Below are 24,337 nucleotides of genomic sequence, written 5' to 3'. Positions count from 1 at the left end.
TGTTTACCACCAACTCTATCTCAGCAGGCCCAGAAAGAAACTGCTTGCCAGATCAATGGGGCTTTTCTGCCCCCACTTCTGCCCCTCCACCCCAACCCCCAACCCAATCCATTATTATTATTATTATTTTCATCACAAGGACCCCCAATTGGAAACCATCTCAAAGCTAGTCCTGATGGGCAAAAAGAGAAAGCCCCCGGCCAACTGGGTTTCTCTCCCCTCCCTCCAGAGACAGTCCCGATTCCCTCAGTTGTTCATCCTTGAGGTGCTATGGGCTCCGTCTTCTCCTGCCACCAACTCAGCAGTCCCTTAATCCAGCCCTCAGCTCCCAGTCTTCAAGTGAATGAGGAGAGAAGGCCTTTCTTCTCCTGTGGCCTCAGACAACCACGGACATCCTTAGGATTACTGAGGAAAACGGAAAGCCACGTTTTCTATCCTTTCCCCCCACCACCCCTGTTTTTCGTTGTTGTTGTATTTTTGCTTCAAAAGACATGGGTCCTAGTTCCCAAAATGGATTCCGTTCGCACGCAGCCTGTCCCAGAGCAGGAGAGGGCATCGCAGTGCTGACATCTTAACTGCAGGCCGTGAGGCACCCAGGGGCCTGCTGCGCCCTCGTCAGACGCAGATCTCGATGGCTGTGGCCAGGACCATCTGGCCTTTGCCTTTGTCCTGGCGCCCATCAGTCCTGCTTCCTGCCCCGGGGGAAGGGAGGCCAGACTCTGAGGCAGACAGCCGGGAGACGCTGCCTTCTGTCAGGATGGTCCTCTTGAGGGGGGTCGGGGTGCAAGTGCTGGACGTCTCGTGGCGGTGAGGGCCGGCGGAGAGCTTGTCTCCGGTGTGCTTGCGGGAGCGGTAGGAGGGCCGGCGCCGGACCTCCGACATCAGGTCGTACTTGATGAAGAAGAAGACCTCCTTCACGGGGCAGCGCTTCTCCGGGTCCAGGGCCAGCAAGCGCTGGAACATCCGCAGCGCGTTGTCCGTGAAGCGGCGCCACTGGGAGGGCAGCCCTGCCAGGCGCCCCTTTTGCCACCTCACAAACTCCTCGAAGAAGGTGTCCGAGGCCGAGGCTGCTTCCCAGGGGAAGTTGCCCGTCAGCACGCAGAAGATGAGCACCCCGAAAGCCCACACGTCAATGCTGGTGTCCACGGTGAAGCCCTCGGCCCGGCCGGCCTGGCACACCTCGGGCGCCGTGTACGGGATGGTCCCGCTGATGCGCTTCACCCGGCACCCCACTTTGCGCGTCATGCCAAAGTCGGCCAGCTTGACGCGCCGGCAGTCGCGGTCGAAGAGGAGGACGTTTTCCGGCTTGATGTCCCGGTGGACTAAGTTTTTGCTGTGCATGTAATCTAAGGCCAGGCCAAGCTGCTGCACACAGCGCTTCACCATGTCCTCAGGAAGCCCCACCTGCAGGTAGAGAGAGAGAGAGAGAGAGATACCATCAGCTAGGAAAGGGCAGCTGGAAACGCCGGGAATAAACATGGCCTCCCAAGAACACTCAACGACTCTAAAGGCTCCATTTCCTGTTGTTATCAAAGTGAGCCTTGTCAACTTGGGGAATGACCAACGATTCTCTTGCAGATGATCTCAGTGCTCAAGTCGGGATATAAGGGTTCAGGCAATTCCTGGGATCGATTGTTAAACTGCTCTGAGAATTGCAGCTCTGGGAGCGGAATAGAGCTCTCTTAGCTCTCAACTCCTTTAACAAACTATAGCTCCCAGAATTCTTAGAGGGAAGCCATGCCTGTTTAACGAGAGGCATCATAGTGCTTTAGATGTATGGGTTGGATGTGGCGTGAGGGACCCAAACAGCCAAAAAGCCAGTGGAACTGAGGCCTAGTTACCTGTGGCGGAATGATGTCAAAGAGGTCTCCGCCAGGTGCATATTCCTGGGCGAACACGTAACAGTCCTCCGTCTCGAAGACCACATCAAAGACCTTGATGATAAAGGGGCTCGAGGAGAGTGTATTGGTAATGCTGAACTCCCTCAGGAAGTTCTTCAGCTTCGTCTTGTTCTTGTTGACAAACTTCAGCGCCATCTTGGTGCCTGTAAATGGGGAGGGAGAAGTGGGAGGAAAGACTGAGAATGCTCAGAATATCACTCACTTTGACTTACGAAAGCAGAACAAAATCATTTCAGAGTTTACCGTCTTGATGGAGCAATTGTGATAACTGAAAAGGAACTTTTGATGGGGCTGAAGGTTTTCCACAGGTTGTGGGGTGTGTTATGGTCAATCCCTGAGAGAGGACAGGGTGAATTGGATTGAGGGTGCATAGAATCTAGACAGCTGCACAAAGCTAATGTTTAGAGCCACTGCTCCGCTCACACTTGACTCTGGCCCCACCACTGGAATGTGGCCCCTGGAATATTGCCCAGAAGGGAATGTGGCCCTCAAGCTACTTTAAATGAAACATACAGGTGGAAGAGGTAATTGGTTCAGGAGCCAGGTATCTCAGGAGGACATAAGGCAGGTATGGAGAATGTGTGGTCCTGCAGATGTTGCTACAAACCCCATCATCCCTGGTCAATGATCAACCTGATGGGAGCTGCAGATCAGCAACACCTGGAGGGACAATGGTCCCTCACACCTGACCTAAGGCATGGGTGTTCTCTTGCTTGGACTCTACCAGCAGAGAGCACTGCTGAGCTCACCTGTGCTCTTGTGGGAAACAAGGTCCACCTTGCCGTAGGTCCCTTTTCCCAGCTCGCGGATGAGGTCATAGTGTTTGTTGATGTCCGTGCCGGACAGCGTGCGGATGGCCAGTGACTGCATGTCCTCCGTGATGAGGGGGACCCCACAGCAGGCCAGCTTGCGTGTCGGTTCCTGCTCAATAGAGCCCGCACTCATGGTCACACTGGAAGACAGAACAGGAAAGGCATTCGTCAACCATCACGCCTTCCTAATAGTGCAAGCCTTCTGGGATGCAGGCATCGAGTCTGTTGCATCCATTCAAAACCCAAACCCAGGCTGCTATTCTCTCCCCCCCCCAACTTTCATTCAGAAACCATGAACTCTGAAATATCACAATTCTGCAAATGCCAATGTTAACATGCAAGTTAATGAAAGAACATTTGGGAAATCAGAGTTCAGAACCACGGCAGTTCAGGTGCTCGTGTAGGTTTTGCACATCCGTGCCTGGTTCAAGCTGAAAGGTGAGTGAGGACATAGAAAACTGGTCCCAGTTGTTGTTATAGAAACTACTGAATGGGGTTCTAGATATATATCCCAAAGGCACAGCTACTTCAATATACAAGTGTGGGTGTCAGGCTAGCATTGCTGCAATTATTATGAAGTACAAATACAGAATATCCACGGCAAATACTCTTAAAATAGTGTATCACCTTCCCTCGCTCCTGATTTTTTAAATAAAATAATAATAATCTGATGTGGGGGATTTTTGGCCCTCCAGACGTTGCTGAACTCATCCAAATTGTGGCCATCGGTACAATTTTTGTACCAATAGTTTTTAACTATGCACTGCATGCAGAAGTACTTTCTTTTCTCCTGAATCTTTCAACATTCAGCTGCATTAGATGTCTGTGAGTTCTAGAGTTATTAGAGAAGGAGGAAAACTTTTCTCTATTATTCCTCCCCCCCCAAAAAAATCTTGCATAATTGCATACATTTTGTGCTGGATCCATGCAGAAACGGTGCTTCAGAGCAGCATAAGGGGGAGGTATATGGATAGTCTGGAAGTAAAGGTAAAGGGGCCCCTGACAATTAGGTCCAGTTGTGACTGACTCTGGGGTTGCGGCGCTCATCTCGTGTTATTGGCCGAGGGAGCCGGCGTACAGCTTCCAGGTCATGTGGCCAGCATGACAAAGCCGCTTCTGGCAAACCAGAGCAGCGCACGGAAACGCCATTTACCTTCCCACTGTAGTGATACCTATTTATCTACTTGCACTTTGACGTGCTTTCGAACTGCTAGGTTGGCAGGAGCTGGGACCGAGCAACGGGAGCTCACCCCATCACCGGGATTCAAACCGCTGACCTTCTGATCGGCAAGCCCTAGGCTCTGTGGTTTAACCCACAGTGCCACCCGCTGTGTATATATCCGGTATATGGATAGTCTGGAAGTAGCAGGACATAATTTGCACTTTTCTGAGTGGAACTCCCCTCCCCCTCCCGAAAGGCATCATTAGCTATCCACTTTCAGGGTACAGTGCAGAAGTGCCATACATCTCCCTGCTCTAGATACATCAGCCCCTCGTGATGTCACCCACTGCAAAGAGCACTGCCGCCTCCTCCTCCTGCAGATTTTGTTTTGGCTGCTCCCCCCCCCCCCAAAAAAAAACCTGCAAGGCTCGCCTAAAAATTCAAGAGTGAAGACCGGATCTGAGGTTAGTCCCATCGTGCTTCCCTCTGAGTGAAAGCATAGCTGCATTAGTCAGTGGAAGCGGGAGCCCTGCAACAAAATGTTGCAGTGTGGAGCCCACCCGGTCATGGTTCCACCAGCTCCATTCCATTCTCTACTCCCCATTTCCCCTTTCTCTTCCCCCCAACAGCTTCACGGCATTCCATGCCCACAGAGCACACTCACTTCCCAAAGGGCTGTTTGCAGTCCATCCATATTGGTTCTCCTCCCCTCTCACAATTTAGGTTGTGTTTTCTTTCGGGGTCAGCAAATGGACACACCAATGCTCAACCCCAGCCCCATTCAATTCATTGGTTTCTCCCAGCCCTATGAATGGGGAGCTCTTCTGTCCCAGGGACATTTAGAAATACAGTGGTACCTCGGTTTGCGACTGCAATCCGTTCCGTGGAGGCGGTCGCTCGCCGAAGCGGTCGCTCGCCGAAGGCACGCTTCTGCGCATGCGCGACGCGCCAATAGAGCACTTCTGCTCACGCGCACACTGTGCAGATTGCTTCTGTGCATGCACGAGCTGCGCAGATCGCATCTGCGCATCCGGCGCCGCGGAACCTGGATGTAAACACTTCTGGGTCCGCGGCAGCAGCTCGCTGAAGTGGTCGCAAGCAGAGGAAGACGTAAACCGAGGTTTGACTGTAGCTTCTCAGTGTGAGCAAGGAAACGGTCCATTCAGACATGGAGTTGGGTCTCTCTGGCCACTTTATATCTATGCCTCCCGTTGCCCACCAGCCTTTTCCGGCCATTGAGTTTTCACTGAGTTATTCCGGGAAGACTTGCTAATTAAACAGATAGAGATTTATATAGGTACTAGGCCCTTCTTGGACTGCTTTCAATGCCTGTTTAAAAACGTAGGCAAGGATACCCAGACGCATAATTTTATCATGTACATTTATTTTCAAAATCTGGTCCTGGAGTTGAGGAGAGTGGAGGTGTGGGGACCATTATCCATTTCCACCCCATTTCCTGCTTGACGAGGATCCTTTTCTGAGATGCAGCAACCAGGCCTATACATTGCATTCCCAACCTTGATGTTTGGATTGGGGCAGGATGACAATTACATTCCGGCGTCCTCCCCAAGCCCACTTCATCCCATACCATGAATTGGGATAGATAGGGTGGCGAGCCCACGACTCTGCTGCACAATTCATTCCGTTGATTCATTATTATTACGGTACTTTCTTCCTCCAGCTCAGACTAAAATTGCTGTGTTTAACTGCTTCTCATTGACTAAACAATCATCCCCCCCCCCGCTTCATTGCTCTGTTGTCTGTGGCAGGTATTTATAGGCAGTCACTATGTCTCCCTCTGGTAACAGCAGCTTCTCTCCTCAAAAGACTGCACATCTCTCAAACCTCGCATCCCTCTTAGGGGACGGGGCGGTGACCCAAGGCTAGAGAATGCGTGCTCTGCATGCCCAAAGTTCGATCCCGGGTATTGCCACCTGAGAAAAAGGCACAGTTAGCAGATAAAGGCATGGCCAAGACCCTAGAGACAGCTGCCACCAGTCAGAGATAATGTTACAGTGGTACCTCGCTAGACAAACGCCTCATGGAACGGAAAAAATCGCAAGATGACAACGTTTTGCGATTTTTTGGCAGACTCGGAAGACGAAGTTTTCTATGGCCGTGCCATAGAAAACATCGCAAGACGAAGCAGGGCTTCTGCCGCCGCCATCGCCCGGAGCCCGGCCGCCTCGCGCTTCCGCCGCCCGCCATCACCCGGCTTCCGCAGCAGCCGGATCCCCCCTCACTCACCTTAAGCCTGCCTGCCTGCACGCGAACGGGCTGTCTGTCTGGTTGGGCGTGAGGGTCCGGCTGCTGGGGGAGGGAGGGAGGGAGCCTCTCCCTGGCCCTCCTCCTGCTTCCCCCTCCCCAGAGCCTTAAAAACTTCCGGAGCGGCCATGGCAGGTGAGTCGGCGCCTTTTTTTGCACTCCCCCCCCATAGGAACACATTGGTTAAATTTCAATGCGTTCCTATGGGAAACCGCACTTCGCAACACGAAATTATCGCAACACGAAACGACTCGTGGAACGAATTAATTCCGTCTTGCGAGGTAATGGGATTGACGGACAGAGTACTAGAACACAGGGACCTGACTTTTTCTGAGCCAGACCAAATGGCCACCTACCTCAGTACTGCCCTGCACCAGAGGAGAGAGACCTTTCCTTGGTTCCACAGGTAGGTTAGGCTGAGAGGCAGTGACTGGCCCAAGGTCACTCAGTGAGCTTCATGGCTGAGTGGAAATTTGAACCCGCGTCTCCTGAGCCCTGGATCCAACCTTTGAACCATGAAATCTGTCCCAATGCACCAGGGAAAAACCTGCATTTCTGGTATCCACCCCTGCTGAAACACTGCCCCCTTGAGGACATATTTAAAAGGCAGACAGAAAATCCGCATATGCTAATTTATAGAATAATAGAATCATAGAGTTGGAAGAGACCACAAGGGCCATCCAGTCCAACCCCCTGCCAAGCAGGAAACACCATCAAAGCATTCTTGACATATGGCTGTCAAGCCTCTGCTTAAAGACCTCCAAAGAAGGAGACTCCACCACACTCCTTGGTAGCAAATTCCACTGCCGAACAGCTCTTACTGTCATTTACATGTATAGATGTAAATGACGGCCAACTTCCAGGAAAGCTGCCCTGTTAACTACTTTGGGTGGAATTCTGATGGAAATGGGATGGAAAATTGCCAGTGTTTGCTTATTCATCCCATGTCTGGAAACAAAGTCAATCCAGCACATTGGGTCAGTATGAGCTGCTGTTATTGCTTTCTGTCCTCAAACGATAAGTGATTGATTATGGGTCTTCTTCCTCTCCCCCCCCCCCCAAGCATGGCATTATTTGCTTTGCACTGAAACAAATGGGATGGTATTACATAATGACAATGCAATTTACATGATTGAGGTGGTTAATAATGTAAGGGATATAATTTTGCCACTGCAGACAGCAAGACAGATAACATATTTGGGGGCGGAAGATGAACTGCTGCGGAACAGAAACACTGCTGCATGTGATGAATACAGGGATGAAACAATGCTTTCTTACAACCCTACCTGTAAACAATGTTTAAAGGGGGGGGGCAAGAAGTTTGTGACCTGGGGCAGAAGACACCCCTTAGTAACACCCGTGCTTTTAGGGAATGCCTTTAAAAAACAACAGCTATTGGCTGTAAGTTTCTACAATTGTTATTCTTCAAGTTTCAAAGCCGCATTAGCAATGGGAAGCAAAAGCTCAACTTTTCTTTTTCCAGCAAACCTCTGGTGAACACCTGTCCATGTATCTTAAAGTAACTAAGTACATGCAACTGCAGCAATCACATCTTATTCCCCTGTTTATCCCACCTCCACCTCCTTCCTCTGCTGTCTCCTTTATGTCTATTTCTAGATTGTAAACCCCGTGGGGGAAGGGCGTGGCCTTCTCGTTCTTTGCCAAGCATCATGCGCCTGGACACTGCTGAACAAATTAATCAGCACTATCCTCTCGATTCTTGCATACATGGATGTCAGTGCAGAATTGTGAACGCCAAGGCTTTGTCCGGGCGTAACCTCCAATACACAGGACCCTGCGAGTGAGGTTCATTTTGAATTCTTAAGTATGGATTGTGTCCAACTGAGTTCTACTTAGAGTAAGCCCATTAGAATCAATGGACCTCTACGCATTTGGCGGTATTCAGCTAAATGCTGGTGCTTGGGCAAAGATGGATGCCAGCACCACAGGACTTCCCCCCCTCTCTTCTCCCTGAAAAGGTCCCACACCACCCACCAATCTGCTCTGGAGGATTAGGAGAACCCCCAGGGGAGGCAGATTCATAGAATCAGAGAATTGTAGAGTTGGAAGGGACCCCAAGGGTCATTTAGAACAGCCCCTTGCAATGCAGGAATCTTTCACCCAACGTGAGGCTCGAAACCATGATCCTGAGATTAAGATTCTCATGCTCTACCGACTGAGCTATCCATTGATATGAGGAAGAACATTCCATTGCACAAGGAGAAATTGTTGCACTGATGGAACATACCTCTTAGACCTACACTGGATACAACCCACTGGGCACAATCATGCTTTTCTTGCATTTCTTTTCCAAAATGACAAACTTGTTCTTTTGCTTTAGATCACCGCAGGATTTTTGCAAAAGAAATCTGTAAGGGGAAAAGAGTATAGAGAACCTCCCCCTATCATCAGAAGCAGTTCCTCCCCAAGCAGCAATGGCAGCGAGGACGCTGAGGAAAGCAGTCAGGAGGTGGGGAGAGAGGGCCATGGCTCTGGCAGCACAGGAGAGCCACTGCGACACAGGAGGGAGGAAGAGAGAGGGGGGGAAGGGGGGAGAAGGAAAACATGGAGCGTAGACCCTTTCCTCCGGTTCCGGAATTACGCAGGAGAAGGCGGGGAAGGAGGTTTGCTGTCCCAAGACTCTTATGCTGGAAGAAGTCAAGGGGCGGTTCAGTGCCGGATTCTGCATCGGACTGAGCAGACATGTTGTACATACCCAGCTCACTGTAAATAGCCTGCACTAATAAAAAGCTGCTTAAAGACAAGCATGCGGAGCGTCGTTACTCTAGAGTAGTCGCAAGAACCCCTGACAAAATCAGGAACGCAACACTCTGCAGGAGGACTGGTGTTAACAGCTCGCGTGTTGTTTTGTGCAGCTTTAAGGAAGAAATCAATGGTGCAGGGATCTGAATTATGTTACATGTGCACACAATTGTCCTTATTTCTATCGTTGAAATATTGGACAGCATGTCACTTTTGATGGCTGCCCCATGTTTCCAATGGTGAGACGTCCTGCCCTCTGGCAATGTCTATCCCAGCCAAATTTCACTTGATTGCTTCGATACAGCGGTGTTCAATCTTGTTGGCAAGTCTGTGCTTCAAGGCGAGTTCAACTTATTGAGACAATGTCCCACTCCGGCAAGAACTACAGGTCACAGGCAGACACATCTCACTGGGGAGTAATGTGCACAGCTGCGCAATTAAGCCCCTACACAGCCCCTACCATTTTTTGCATAATACGTTTTCGGCGACAGATTTGATTCCGACGGTACTACCCTGCCAGTTCTCTGGCTGCACATAGAGAACAGCGGCTTTTGTCGGTTATCAGAGAGCATTAAGATTCTGCCAAAAGCAACACAATCTTCATTGGAAGCTGAAGTTCATACAGCAGCAACATGGGTGGGAGAGCATAAAAACATGAGACAAACCCTGCTTCTGGGTCAGACCAAGGGCCTATCTAGTCCAGCATCCTGTTCTCACAGTGGCCAGTCATAAGCCGGTGGGAAGTCGGCAAACAAGACCCAAGTGCAACAGCACTCTGCCTGCCTGTAGTTCCCAGAAAGAGGTCTTCAGAGGCCTACAGCCTCCAACAGTGGAGATGGAACACAGCCATTGTGGTTTGTAGCCATTGACAGCCTTATCCTCCATAAATTGGTCTGATCTTCTTTTGAAGCCATCCAAGTTGGCGGCAATCACTGCCTACTGTGGGACTTAGTGCCACAGTTTAACCGTGCACTATGTGAAGGAGGACTTTCTTTGCTCTGTGCCAAATCGTCCAACATTCAGCTTCATTTAAAGTCCATGAGTTCCAGTGCTATGGGAGACAAGCAGTGTTCAAAATTAGCCAGGCGCCAGGTGTATTTTGCACCTGGCTATCAGCCACTAGGACCAAGTGGGCTTGGGCGCCAGGATGGTGCCTGACATCTCCACCACCTGGAAGTGCATGCCTGGGGATCACTGGATCTTGACTGTTTTCACATGCTAATACCACATCCTGTAGAATTCTATCGGCTATATTTTATTTGCACAATCAGAATGAATTTCAGGAACCAAAATGCTTTTTTGCGCATTATTGAGCAGGAGCATTATAGCTAATGGTTGTAGCTTGTCTCCACTTACCCCACCTCACTGCCCTGTTCACAATTTTGAAGAATATTCTTACATTATGAATGGTCTGTGTCACCCTTAAGAAAACAGAAGTAGGAATAGGCCAATATATAAACAGATTGTCGCAGGATCAAGTCACTTTTCTTCTTTAAGTTCTCAATGTTCTTAACCTAGCTCAAGGCTGCCATCTGAACTAGCCAGATGTTTAACTGGTAATCAATCTCAAGTCAGTCCATCTTTTGAAAAACAAGATTTTAGATCCCTCTGGTCCAAAAATGACAAAAAGACATTATATTTTGGCAACTGTCACCTTGGTTTAGAAATCAGCCCTGAGTGCTCACTGGAAGGACAGATCCTGAAGCTGAGGCTCCAATACTTTGGCCACCTCATGAGAAGAGAAGACTCCCTGGAAAAGACCCTGATATTGGGAAAGATTGAGGGCACAAGGAGAAGGGGACGACAGAGGACGAGATGGTTGGACAGTGTTCTCGAAGCTACCAACATGAGTCTGACCAAACTGCGGGAGGCAGTGGAAGACAAGAATGCCTGGCGTGCTCTGGTCCATGGGGTCACAAAGAGTTGGACACGACTAAACAACAACAACAACAACAACAACAACAACAACAACAACAACAACAACCTTGATTTAAGGAGCCATTTGGCGCCTAGCTTATATACTGCATCTGAGTTTCTATCAGTGGAGACAAGCTCTTCTCGAGCCAGTTTCCCCATACCACACATTGTTTAACACACCACTATCAACTAACAGCACCCTTCCCCTGTCCTTCTGCAGTACCCTTGGCATGATAAAATGTGTGCAGGAAGCAGCTCTTACTCTCCAGGCAAGCTGTAAAACCAGATGATTTATTTCCTTAGCATGGGGACGCTGCACACTTCAGCTCTCCAGTTGCCCCAAGCCCTGGGTGCATCCGCTCTGCCAATAAGTAACTGGCAGCTCATTAGCAGCTCATTGCAAATGCTATAGGCCACTGAGATCAGGCTTTGTGCCCTCAGGGCAGGGAGGGCCAGAGAGTTTGAACACCATTTGCTAAGTCCAGCCGGCCTCTTGAAAGAAACAGGGGGGAAATTACAGTGCAGGGAACAACCACCCCATTATTACGTGGCAGAACATAGAATAGAATCATAGCTGGTGTTAACACAGAAATCAGTACCATTAGCCCACAAGAGGGTAGACAAGGGGAAAGGTTTGTTTATAGGAGCAGGGGCTCCAGAATTTGTTAGAAGGCATGCTTCTCCTCCCACATCAAACCTCTCAGGTGAAAATGTGCAGAAACATCACCTAGTACGACCCGGAGCTGCGGGGTTGTGTGTTTGATAGGGGCTGCATAGGTTGCGATGGTGAAACGTGATCAATTGCCCAGTCAAATGATAGTCAAGCGTTTAAACCATTAACTGATTAGAACAGCAACAAAGAAAATGAAGCTACTTTAAAAAGAGGGGGATACACAGCTCAGTGGTAGGGATTCTGCTTTGCATGCACAAAAAGACCCAGGTTCTGTCCCCAGCATCTCCAGGCAAGGGCTGGGAAACTAGTCTCTGCCCCAAAGCCTAGAGAGCCACTGCCAGTCAGAGCAGGCAACAGAGAGTTAGATGTACCAATCGTCTGATTCAGGATAAGGAGACTTCCTCCATTCCTAAAGGGAAGGACCACAGCTCGGTAGCAAAGCATTTCCTTTGCTGCAGAAGGTCCCAGGTTCAATCCCTGGCATGTCCAGGTTTGACTGGGAATGTCCCCCATCTGAACCTTGGAGTTGCTTCCGGTTAGTGTGGTTTGAGCTGGATGGGCCACTGATCTGACTCAGGATAAGGCAGCTTCCTATATTGCTAAAGGGAGGGGGTCGTAGCTCAGTGACAGAGCACCTGTTTTGCATTCAGAAGATCCCAAGTTCAATCTCCAGCATCTTTAGGTAGAGCTAGGAGAGATGCCTGCTTGAGATCCTGGAATGTAGCTCACCATCAGTATAGATGGACCTGATTCTGTATAGGCAGCTTGCATTTCCCTTCTGCTATGGAACCCAGGGCAGTGCATTTGGAGGTTTTGGGGAGTCAGTCACCCATCCAGACATGGGCAAGACCCATACCTGCATGGCTTCAGCAAAGTGGGTGGCCTCTTTTTCCGCAATGGGTACCATCTGACCTTCCTACGCCTCTGTCCCCACCACAAGCAATCCAATAGATATGGGTTCAGCCCTGACTGATTGGCACTCATCCTGGCATAGCTCCTTCCTTTTTCCTTGCCAGGGCTCCATCCCAGAATACACAAAAGAAGAGAGTGCCCCTTGGCATATGCAGAGTATCTTGCACCAGCGAGTAATCTCAGCCATCCCTCCCAAGTTTAGTTTGTGCAAGACACATGGCTTTCCTAGATCCCTCCCTGGAAAACACAAGCTTTCAGTGACCCACTGGGCAAAGTTCCCATAGATCTTGCAGATATTCTAGTCCAGGTGCACAAGCTGCTCTCTGCTGGCTCTCAGCGCTGGGAGAATTTCGCCCAGCCAGCTCTGGGACTTAGCAGAGCACCTGCCCATTTGGAAAAGCCAACTGTCCAAGGTGCTGCTTCATTAACAGGCTTCAGACAAGAACGTCCTACATCATTGCCTTGACTGGACTTGCTCTGGTTTAAAGGCTGGAACACCAGGGAACGTGGATGTTGGTCTCTGAAAGCACCATCAAAGCGGGTCTACTACTGTTCTGCCTGAGCTGTGAAACAGAGGGTGCCAGGTTCAGATCTGACCTCTGCTACGCTCTTAGGCAAGCCCATAGCTGTCAACTTCCGGATTAGAAAATAAGGGATCAGCAGCGGCGCAGCAGCGGAAGTCGCTTCTGCGCATGTCCAGACATGTGCAGAAGCGACTTCCGGTGCCGGCTCTGCCCGATTTCTGGTGCCCAGAGATGGGCACAGTGGCACTGGAAATCGGTTCTGCGCATGTCTGAAGCGACTTCCGGTGCCGGGCTGCCCATGTCCGCATGTTTGCAGCCCAGCCGGGAGCTGGAACATTTACGGGGTATTTTACAATCTGGGGTTGCAGCGGGAAACGGATTTAAATTTGGGGTTTTCCCGCCAAAAACGGGAGGGTTGACAGCTATGGGCAAGCCTCTCTCTCTTAGCCAGGGATGGGGAACCAATGGCCCTCCAGATGTTGTTGGCAAGGGGTAATGGGAGTTGTAGTCCAACAATATCCGGGAGGCTGCCTTCTATGGCTTTCTTATATTCGTTGTTTGACGTGCTGTTTTATAGGTATATTTTAAATCTTTGCTTTATTTCCTTTTGGTAGTAATCCTTGTACATTGCCGTCCAGACTCTGAGGCTGAAGTGGAGGCTGGAGAGGAGGAGGCCAGGGAACAGGAATGTGGCCTACTGCCAAAGCATCCAGGGAGTCTCTCCCTTCTGCTGCAACCAGCTCCCTTCCCCTCTGTCTCCCAGAATATGCAGAGAAAGGAAAAGAGCAGAGGAGAGATTGGTTGCGCACAGATGGGGGGGGCGGAACCCTAAAGAGGAGGGGACTTAGACAGCTGTGGGAAGGCAGGGACCTTCAGTCCTCACAACTGCCTCATTGGGGCAAGACCTACTGGGAAGAGTTGCAGGGATCAATAGCCCTGCACTGTTTTGGTTTCTTTGAATAAAGAGTTAACTTCACAGACACCGGTGTTTTTATTGCTGATCTACACCACCCACCCACCCACAAAAATGCAAATGAACCCCCACAAAATATCAATCTTGATGACCACCAGTGGTGGAACTTCATGCTCCACCAGGGGCGGAGAGCAGGGGCGCTGCCTTCTGGGGGCGGGGCGTGCAGCACGCAGGGGCGGGGCACTTGTTTTGGGGGCGGGACATGCCTCCTGTGGAGGCAGCCGCGATAGCACCCCCATCTTCCTACGCTACTGATGACCATATCATGTCCTGCAAATTCAAGGCTCTGGCTTGCAGCAGCCAGAGGGAGGCATCCCTGCTGAAACCAGGCAAGGCAAGAGGAGAGGGTGATGTGGCTAATTAACTGATTAGAAATGAAGGAGGATAAAAACTCATCCACTCATAATTACAGGAGCATAGCAACCGGGTCACTCTGACAAAGTGCAGGCAGCCGGCTCCCACCTTAACCAACGTACAATGCTGACTTTGCTTGAATCCAGGGTTCCAGAATACCTCTCACCGCACTGGCCACAGGGAGGATTTCACTGCTCCATGCAAAGAACTGGCTCTCTAGTGGAATGCTTCTTGCAGAGGCTCTCTGGGGTCTCAGGTAAAGACAGCTTCCCATCACTGCTGCCTGCAGTTTATTGCCTGGAGATGATGGGGGCTGAATCATAAGCATGGAAACCAACACTGACACACAAACAGAGCGCTGTGCATTTTGGAAAGTTCTTTGTCTGTTTCCCATGCATTTGGGTACCTCTTAAGAGACCATCACCAAATTTTGCACAACGGTTCTGGAGATCAAGCAGCAGGTTCTCATCTATGTTTAGCTGCAATCGGGTGCCATTTTGAATCAAGATGGCGGTCTGAACCTTTCAAAGTGGCACTTATCTGAATGGCTGGTTTCAAAAAGGCACTGTTTTTTTTTGTTTCTTCAACTGCCAGGGCACTTTCCACTAGCAGAACATAGAAAAAATAGGATCCAACAGCAAATAAAATATTTTAGTCATATCCTGCTTCTACGACTATCTCTAGAGCCGGCCCAAGACATTTCATGAGGAAAAGGCCAGGATGGCAACCCTGCCTCCTCCAATTCTATCTGCAGAAGCTGGCCAACTGGGCAGTTGAAATCTTACATCTACACAGCATAGCTGCCAAGTCTCCCGTATTCCCCGGGAAACCCCCATTTTTCCAGCTGTTCCCAGCCGAAAAAACTGTTTCCCCCCCCCCCACGGTTTATTCTGGCGTGGCGGCCATTTTGGAACTGGGCGGAGCATGCTCAGAAGCGGCTCAGAAATGGCTGCAGCGCGACTTCTGGTGTGGTGGCCATTTTGGAACAGGGCAGAGCAGCATCAAAAGTCGCTTCTGAGCATGCTCCGCCCAGTTCCCAAATGGCGGCAGCGCTACTTCCGGTCTGCTACTTCCGGTCTGATCCCTTATTTTTCAGGCAGGAACTTGGCAGGTATGCTACACAGGCAACAGGACTGCATCCTCCAAGCACCTGAGGGGAGAAAGCCTGCCCAGGATTTGCTGCCTGAGGCAACTGCCTCACTCCATCTAATGGTAGGGCCAGTCATTTGTATTCTGTAGGTCACTTTGAGCTTGTTCTGGTATAAAGTGACTCTTAATCAATCAAGCTGAAAATCGGTGTACCCTTTTTGGGTGATGTGTAGGAAACCACCATACTTGATACACACCCAGGGTATATTGTTTTAGATAGACAGCTTCATTCTACTCCGAGTTGACCCACTGAAATCGAACCTAGTCATATCCATTAATTTCAGTGGTTTTACTTTGAGTAGCACCACAACCGTGTGACCTCATTTTCTGCACTGTGCTAGTGGCTACCCTATTCGACACACACCGAGGGAATATTGCTTCACATGTAACTGATTTTATGCTGCTTATTGCATTTTTATCTCACCACCTCTCCGTGGAACTTCAGTGGCATGAATTCAAAGCAAAAGTGACAACTGGGAAAGGACAGGAGATAAGCCCCCTCCCTTGCAATTAATTTGAAGGGAAATGCCACAGTTTATTACACCCATCACATCTGGCATGTTAACACATTCAATTTGCACGCCGGCTATCTGTACCCAGGGTACCAGGGATCTCACGGAGCGCAGCAGCCTTTGCTTATAGACGGCCAAGCATTCTGCATACCAATTTCCCAGGGTGCATTGCTGCCTCTGCTCATCCCAAACCATGGCAACCCTGCACCTTTTGCCCAGTTGTTACCAGGGTTACCAGTTATCCAGTCTCCTTTGAACGGACTTCATTGAAAGGCATCTCCTCAAAGGCAAAGAGGACAACGTGTCTTGTCGTCCCTTTCCCCTCAACCCTGCCCTCTTTCTCTGCAAATCTCTAAAAGCAAGCCCACCCTATTGCACACATTCTCTGCTCCTTTCCCCTTGTCTGGGATTCCAGAATTCCCAGTCTTTGCACAGCAACTTCTTAAAACAAACCAACACCCAATGTGCTTCTGGCTGCCTTCCAGACTTCACTTTTCTCCAGCGCTGCTTAATGATAATTTATGTTGCTTTGTTGGTAGCTCACTCACTTCATTCTTGAGCCCCTTCAGGATTCTCCCTGCCAAACACCGGCTGCCGGTGATGATTTATTACAGTTTATTTACTGTATATTAATCGCTGCACCACATTTTTTTTTATTGCTGTTCTGTTTATGTATATTCATATATGGCTCCACCCCTTCTCTGACACAGTTCTTCTTTGGTGATCCTCTACACTTTATTATTTAATGATATTATTAATGTTATTGCCATCATTATCATCACTGCTACCGATATGTTGTTATATACCATCTATGTACAGCCCTTCAACAGAGTCATTGCTCTCTTGTACGTGACAGTCTTCTGGGGATTTGAAGTGTGCTACTACTTCAGTCTTTTCCAGCTCAAATATTCCCACTTCTTCTGACCATTCCTCATATCCCTAACCATAATTGCGGCTCTCCTTTGAACCTGCTCCAGAGAAAATCATATGCCTGCAGATCATGCCCTGGGACCTATATATCCCCTTGCAGTAAAGAAAAAACACCCTAAACACAGGAAAATATAAAATATCTGGAGCGAAGACTCTCCATTATCACTGGTGGTCTACCTCGGGTAGCAACCTTACCGTGCATTTTCAAAAACTGTGGCACTACCTGGGCTTAGGTCTCCCTGGATAAATCATTTTTTAAAAAATTGTCCAGTGGCACCTCAGAGACCAACTAAGTTTGTTCTGGGTATAAGCTTTCATGTGCACGCACACTTCTTCAGATACACTGGAACATGGAGATGCATAGGGGGTCGCTTGCAATTAGGTCAAATCATAGAATTGGGGGGGGGGACCCAAGGGGTAATCTAGTTCAACCCCTCTGCAATTGTAGGCAGATGTGCTCTGCAAGGGCAATGGTGGCTCGTCAACCAGGGCAAGTGGGGAGCGGCCCCACCAAGCTCAGCCTTCTCTCAGCCAGGCCCCTCCTGCCTGCCTCCTTAAGCACAACTAGTCCAGGGGGAATCAATGGCCGTCAGCTTCATCCTCCTCCTCCTCCTCCATCTCCGTGTTGCCTTTGCAGAACACAGCGATTTAATTCATAATTTTGCCACCTGAGGTGCAGAATCCAAATGCTGCCTTGGTCCCAGAGCTAATTAACGACTTTATGCCCCCACCACCACCACCAAGCAACATGGCACAGCTCCCTTCCATTCCAGTGGGGCTTGTTGCAACACAGGGAAAGTCCCCAGGGATCAGACATCTTAACCCCCCTGCTGTGGCCCTACAGCCCGTTGCCAGAAGCGCCCGCCTCCCTCTGCCTCGCGGATGGGTCGCCTCTGGGACTCCAGCCTCAGCTCAAGGCATGGCCAGATGGAATTACATCTCCCCTCTGCTTGCTTTTCTACAAACGCATTGATGGCCGACCGAACATAACATCCCACCTGAAAGTAAATCCCCTCTGTTTGGCTGTAATGATGGCTTCAGCTAAACCCAGCTCTGCCACACCGCTGGGAACAATGGCCAGTTAACTCTTCTGTCCCTCACAGCATCTCTTCCCTTTTGCCTTCTCGCCAGCTTTGCGGGTGGCCGATATCCAGCCCATCTAGCTCAGTGAATGGCAGTGCCTTTGCATGGTTTCAAATGAGGAACATTCCCAACCCAATTTGGAGATGCCAGGAAATGAGCCCAGGACTTTCAGCATGCAATGAGGATGCCCTACCACAGAGCTAAAGCCCAAAGACATAGGAACATAGGAAGCTGCCTTGTGCTGATTTAGTCCGTTGAGATCAGTACTGCCTATATGACCCGGCAGTAGCTTTCCTGGATTTCAAACAGGGAGCCTTTCTCAGCCGTGCTGGAAGTTGGACCAAGGGGCTTTCTGCCTGCAAAGTGAATGCTAGAACACTGAGCTACCACCCTTCTTTCAAAACCTAGAATCAACATGGAAAGTTCCTGCATACTGAGTCAGGCCATTGGCCCATCTAGCTCAGTACTGCCAACACTGGCTGGCAGCAGCTCTCCAGTTTCACACAGGAGGGCATTCTCAGCCTGACTTGGAGGTACTGCAAAGCCGACGCTCTATCACTGAGCTATGGTTCTTCATGCCAAGCTTTGCCACCAACTCCTCTTCCTCCTCCCACCCTGCTGCCACAGACTGTGTTTGTTTTCCTTCTTGACCTTTCCTTTCCCCCATCCATCACCTTCCCCCTTCCCTACAATCAATCTAAGCAATCTATCTAAGCAAGAGTGACCTACATTCATAGCCTCCAATCCTTCATGGCAGAGCAAATCATCGCCATAAACTGCCCTCCCAGGCATAGCTGCCAAGTTATCCCTTTTTTTAAGGGATTTTCCCTTATGCTGAATAGGCTTCCTCGCGAGAAAAGGGAAAACTTGGCAGCTATGCTCCCAGGTCCCCTGGTGCTGTGCAGAGACCAGAGATATCCGAGAATTCCAGCAAAAACGGAAACAGGAGTGGAAATTGCCAATGTTCGCTTATTCGTCCCACTTCCAGAATGGCAATCAATCCAATGGATATGGTCGGTATTTGCTGTTGTTGCTTTCAGTCAACAAGCAATATGCCATTGATAGTGCCCAGCCACCTCCCATTTGCATTGTGTTTGCTTTGCAATGGAATGAATTGGATGGAATGATGTAATGACGTGATTAATTCAATAAATTGTGTAAGTTATGTAATTTCACCACAGCAGGCTGCAAGACAAATTGCATTGTTTTGGGCAGAAGACGAGCTGCGGTGGAACGGAAGCAGTGCTGCATGTGACGAATACAGACTGTTGTTTTTACATGCCTAAAAGGTAAAGGGACCCCTGACCATTAGGTCCAGTCATGACTGACTCTGGGGTTGCGCGCTCATCTCGCATTATTGGCCAAGGGAGCCAGCGTACAGCTTCCAGGTCATGTGGCCAGCATGACAAAGCCGCTTCTGGCAAACCAGAGCAGCACACGGAAACGCCGTTTACCTTCCCGCTGTAGCGGTACCTATTTATCTACTTGCACTTTGACGTGCTTTCGAACTGCTAGGTTGGCAGGAGCTGGGACCAAGCAACGGGAGCTCACTCCGTCACGGGGATTTGAACCGCCGACCTTCTGATCAGCAAGCCCTAGGCTCTGTGGTTTAACCCACAGCGCCACCCGCGTCATGCCTAACAGATATTAAATTCAAAAAGAACACTGGCAGCAGGTGTAGTGGAGGTGAGGCCTGGAAGCCATGTCCCCCCCAAAAAGCCAACGTCCAAGCTTTACTCCCACCAATTTCCCCTCTCACCAGGGTTCCTTTCTGTGGAGCATTGTTCTGATCTGTTTGCAGTGAGATCAGACTAGGTGGGCTATTTAAAGTGCATTCATTCTGAGACATTCAGAGTGTCAAGGAGCTGTCGAGAGAGCCAGGTCATCCACAGGGCAGCCACACACCATACCTGCCAAGTTGCTGTCAGAGAAATAAGGGACCGGGCCGGAAATAGCAGACCGGAAGTAGCGGTGCCAGAAGTCGCACTGCAGCCATTTTGGAACTGGGCAGAGCAGCATCAAAAGTCGCTTCTGAGCATGCTCCGCCCAATTCCAAAATGGCCGCTGCGCCAGAATAAACCGTGAAAAAACAAAAAAAATCCATTTTTTCAGCTAGGAACAGCTGGAAAAACTGGGATTTCCCGGGGAAAACGGGAGACTTGGCAGCTATGCCACACACACGGGAGGCACAGAACGCAATTAGCTTTTTCTTAACAGAAAATAACAACACAGTAGAGTCCTCTCGTTCATTTTAATCCAACCGAGATGCTGCTGAAACTGAACACTAGCCCCACCGTTCCCTCTCTAGCCTCTCTTTCTATCAGAGTCTGCACTCACACGGAGACTCTCAGCCTCTAACCTTGTCCTGGAAGGCCCTGACCCTCCTTGACCGCTCAAACCCCCTGCTTCTAGCACCTCCCAGCTTGTCTCTTTCGCAGACAGCTCTTCAGTGTCCCACCATCAGGATCTGGGATCTAAGTCGTCATCTTCTGTGCCCTTCCTGGGGGGCTCTTGGGCGGGTGGCCCCCACCACTCTTCCTCATCCAGCCAGTTCAGTGACCAGGGTTGGTGCTAAGGGCTCCACTGAATCCGGCACACTGGCCCTGGGTACCAAGGTACCGTACTACAGTGGTACCTCGGGTTACAAACACCTGGGGTTACAAACACTTAAGAATACAAACTCCGCTAACCCAGAAGTAGTACCCTCAGGTTAAGAACTTTACCTCAGGATGAGAACAGAAATCGTGCACTGGTAGCGCGGCAGCAACAGGAGGCCCCATTAGCTAAAGTGGTACCTCAGGTTAAGAACGGTTTCGGGTTAAGAACGGACCTCCGGAACAAATTAAGTTCGTAACCAGAGGTACCACTGTACACAGTGCCCTAAAAATTTAGCAATTGAAATGTGCTTGAAAACACAGCAGAAACCAGGGACAAGTCACCCCAATGCCCAGGCTTTACACACAACTGGTCCAGCTCAAAAATTGCCAATTTCCATGGTTTGAGGGGTTGGTGTTTTTTCTTTTTCTAGATGCTTGTCAACCCTGGCTGGAAAGAGCTCGACCAATAGAAATTAAAAACACTTTTAATTAAAATCATGGGTCATCCAGGCCCTAAAGTGGAAATGCCTCCCCCCTCCCCGCGCGCGCTTTGTTTTGCTTCTGAAAGAGATCTTCAATCTGTGCCCCGCACCCACTTCCCCCAAAATAGTGTTGTATCTCCCCTAGATATATGTGTACGGTAATGTGAATATGTTCTGCAATAGATTGCTTTAAAGCAAAATAGAACAGCTGGTGGATCTTTTTTCTCCTGCAGGCAGTGATGTGATCCAGGGACCCAGATTCCCTAAGCACTGGCACATACCTGATACCTAAGTTTCCAAGCGACCCCCTCCCTCTGTTTCCAAACCTTGGGGAGAAGGATTGCTAAAACTACCCACTTTTAAAAAACAAAGATCGCTGGCCCAAAATTCAACAGTGTTGCGCAGCTGGGCCAAATCACTCTCACATTCCCCCCCCCCCAATCCTCTAGGGGATTTGGGACATTTTGGGACTACAATTCCCATTATCCCTGACCACTGGTCCTGTTAGTTAAGGATCATGGGAGTTGTAGTCCCAAAACATCTGGAGGGCCGAGTTTGCCTATGCCTGCTCTGGGGCAACATTGGTAACTAAAATGGAGACTGGGTTCTATTGCTCAGTGCTGCCTGACACCACTAGGTAGGCCCATGGATGAAGGAGGGAGCCCATCACTGGGCAGTTTTGCCAAGGGCAACCTCAAACCTGAAGCCAGCTCTGCGGACTCCAATCAAGAGAAATTAACCAACGAACTCTGTAAGCTTCAGCAGTTCCCATCTCTCCTATCAAAACTGCAGGGTGGTGGGCTGCCAGGGGGCTGGAAGCTGATCCCACCTCTGTCAAATATAGACTTTACCCAGTTCTCATGCACACAAACCCATTCGCACTTGCTATTTTGCAGGTATATTGTTTAGCACTGAGAGACTGAGGGAAACCCAATTAAGTCAGTCATGAAACTGCGACAGGAAGAAAATAGGACTGGATTGCGCAGTGCTGGGAGGCTGGCGGATTATCTGAGCAATAAAGGTCTGGAAAGTGCATTTATGTCTAGAGAAGCGCAGCATTTGGGCAATTCTGAAAATGAGCATGCAAATGAGCCCTTAAACTCTGCCTCCTCAGTCTCTCAACAGCTTCAGTCCTAAAACACACACCGGGAGTAAACTTCTTTTGATGCAGCGGGGATTATTACTCTTGAATAAAGACATAGAAGATTAGAACACATGGGCCCATCTGTGCCACACATTTACAGTGCGCGTGATCCTATGCATCTCTCGGTTGTTTTTCCAATGCAGGCTGCTAAAAACGGTCCTCTTTCAACAAGCCTAAACGGAGATCTTTATCCCAGCTGGGAACTGTATTGGATTTCAATTGATTTTCTGTATGTGCTGTTGTTCTTTTAAACTGTTTTTATATATGCAATTGTTCTGTTTTCATAGAGGTTTCTATTATATTGCAAGCTGAGCTTGAACCTCGGGAAGAACAAGTCTCTGTGGGAAGATGATTCCTGTGTCCAGAGGGTAGGACAGTTGCCTGCACTGGGTGAAGCTGCAGCAGGTGCACAACACTTTGAGATACTGCTGGGTATATCTTTGGGATTAGGACTCAAGTGTTCTCAGTGGTTAGGAGGACAGTTTACCAGCTTTGTCTAATACGCCAGCCACAGCCAAATCTGAACCGGGAATCATTTGGTCACCATAAGCTGCTGGATCAGGCCAACATCCTGTTCCCAGAGTGGCCAACCAGTTACCTGTGGGAAACTGGCAAGCAGGACCCAAGCACAAGAGCATTCTGCCTTCCTGGGGGCTTCCAGCAGCTGGAAATTGGAAGCATTAAAGGTAAAGGTAAAGGGGCCCCTGACCATTAGGTCCAGTCGTGACCGACTCTGGGGTTGCGGCGCTCATCTCGTGTTATTGGCCAAGGGAGCCAGCGTACAGCTTCCAGGTCAGCATGACTAAGCGGCTTCTGGCGAACCAGAGCAGCGCACGGAAACGCCGTTTACGTTCCCGCTGTAGCGGTACCTATTTATCTACTTGCACTTTGACGTGCTTTTGAACTGCTAGGTTGGCAGGAGCTGGGACCGAGCAACAGGAGCTCACCCTGTTGCGGGGATTCGAACCGCCGACCTTCTGATGAGCAAGCCCTAGGCTCTGTGGTTTAACCCACAGCGCCACCTGCGTCCCTTAATTGGAAGCATTACTGCCTCCAATTATAAAGGCAGAACATAGTCATCACGGCTAGTTACCATGGATATCCTTATCCTCCATGAATTTGTCCATCCTCTTGTAAAGCCATCTCAAGTTGGTGGGCATCACAGCTTCCTCTGGGAGTGAGTTCCATAGCTGAACTATGCGGTGCATCAAGAAATACTTTCTTTTATCTGTCCTGAATCTTCCAGCCTTCACCATCACTGGACGACGACAAGTTCCAGTGCCACGAGAGAGGGAGAAAAGCTTTTCTTCATCCACTTCCTCAATGCCACGCATAATTTTATAAACTTCTATCATGTCACCTCTTATTTAATGTTTCTCTATGCTAAAAAAAAGTCCCAAACGCTGCAGCCTTTCTTCATTGGAGAATTGCTCCATTGCCTTCATCCTTGTGGGTGTTGGGACTTGTGCTTTTTAAACCACAGAGCCTAGGGCTTGCCGATCAGAAGGTCAGTGGTTCAAATCCCCGCAACGGGGTGAGCTCCCATTGCTTGGTCCCAGCTCCTGCCAACCTACCCTGTTTCTCCGAAAATAAAATAAGCTGTAGCAGGATTTTTAGGCATTCAAGGAATATAAGCCATACCCCCAAAATAAGTGATAGGCACAGCAGCAATGCCGGCCATGGCAGGAGGAGGAGGAGGAAAAAAATAAGACATCCCCTGAAAATAAGCCAGTGTTTTTTTTTGAGGAAAAATAAATATAATATGGTGTCTTATTTTTGGGGAAACACGGTAGCAGTTCGAAAGCATGTCAAAGTGCAAGTAGATAAATAGGTACCACTACAGCGGGAAGGTAAATGGCGTTTCCGTGTGCTGTTCTTGTTCACCAGAAACGGCTTTGTCATGCTGGCCACATGACCTGGAAGCTGTACGCTGGCTCCCTCAGCCAATAATGCGAGATGAGCGACGCAACCCGAGTTGGTCATGACTGGACCTAATGGTCAGGGGTCCCTTTACCTTTAAACAATTTAGCAAGGGCTGAGCTGGCCGGTTTACTGATTATACTAAATGGTTCATTACTAAATTCTAATGAACATGGCTATTAAGGGCCATTAATTTCAATGGGTTTACTTTGAGTAAAATTCAGTTGACTGCTGCTGAGTGCCATTTATCTTGGAGTAAACATG

General features: G+C 49.4%; 1 protein-coding gene across 1 annotated transcript in view; it reads right to left on the bottom strand.

Annotated features, from left to right (window-relative positions):
* Nucleotides 1–470: 470 nt before the first annotated feature.
* SBK1 (SH3 domain binding kinase 1) overlaps nt 471–24,337 on the bottom strand; it is a 35,711-nt gene continuing 11,844 nt past the window's right edge. Inside the window, exons 2-4 of the mRNA XM_035131675.3 lie at nt 2,651–2,853; nt 1,842–2,044; nt 471–1,404 (exon numbers count right to left, since the gene is read on the bottom strand). Coding sequence (XP_034987566.1) covers nt 616–1,404; nt 1,842–2,044; nt 2,651–2,846 — 1,188 coding nt within the window. The 5' untranslated portion in view covers nt 2,847–2,853 and the 3' untranslated portion in view covers nt 471–615. The remainder of the gene's footprint in view (nt 1,405–1,841; nt 2,045–2,650; nt 2,854–24,337) is intronic.

The sequence above is a fragment of the Zootoca vivipara genome, chromosome 13 (genome assembly GCF_965207765.1).
Source record: "Zootoca vivipara chromosome 13, rZooViv2.hap1.1, whole genome shotgun sequence".
Lineage (NCBI taxonomy): Eukaryota > Metazoa > Chordata > Lepidosauria > Squamata > Lacertidae > Zootoca > Zootoca vivipara.
The sequence above is the reverse complement of the archived record's forward strand: the minus strand, read 5'-3'. Positions and strand labels throughout refer to the sequence as shown.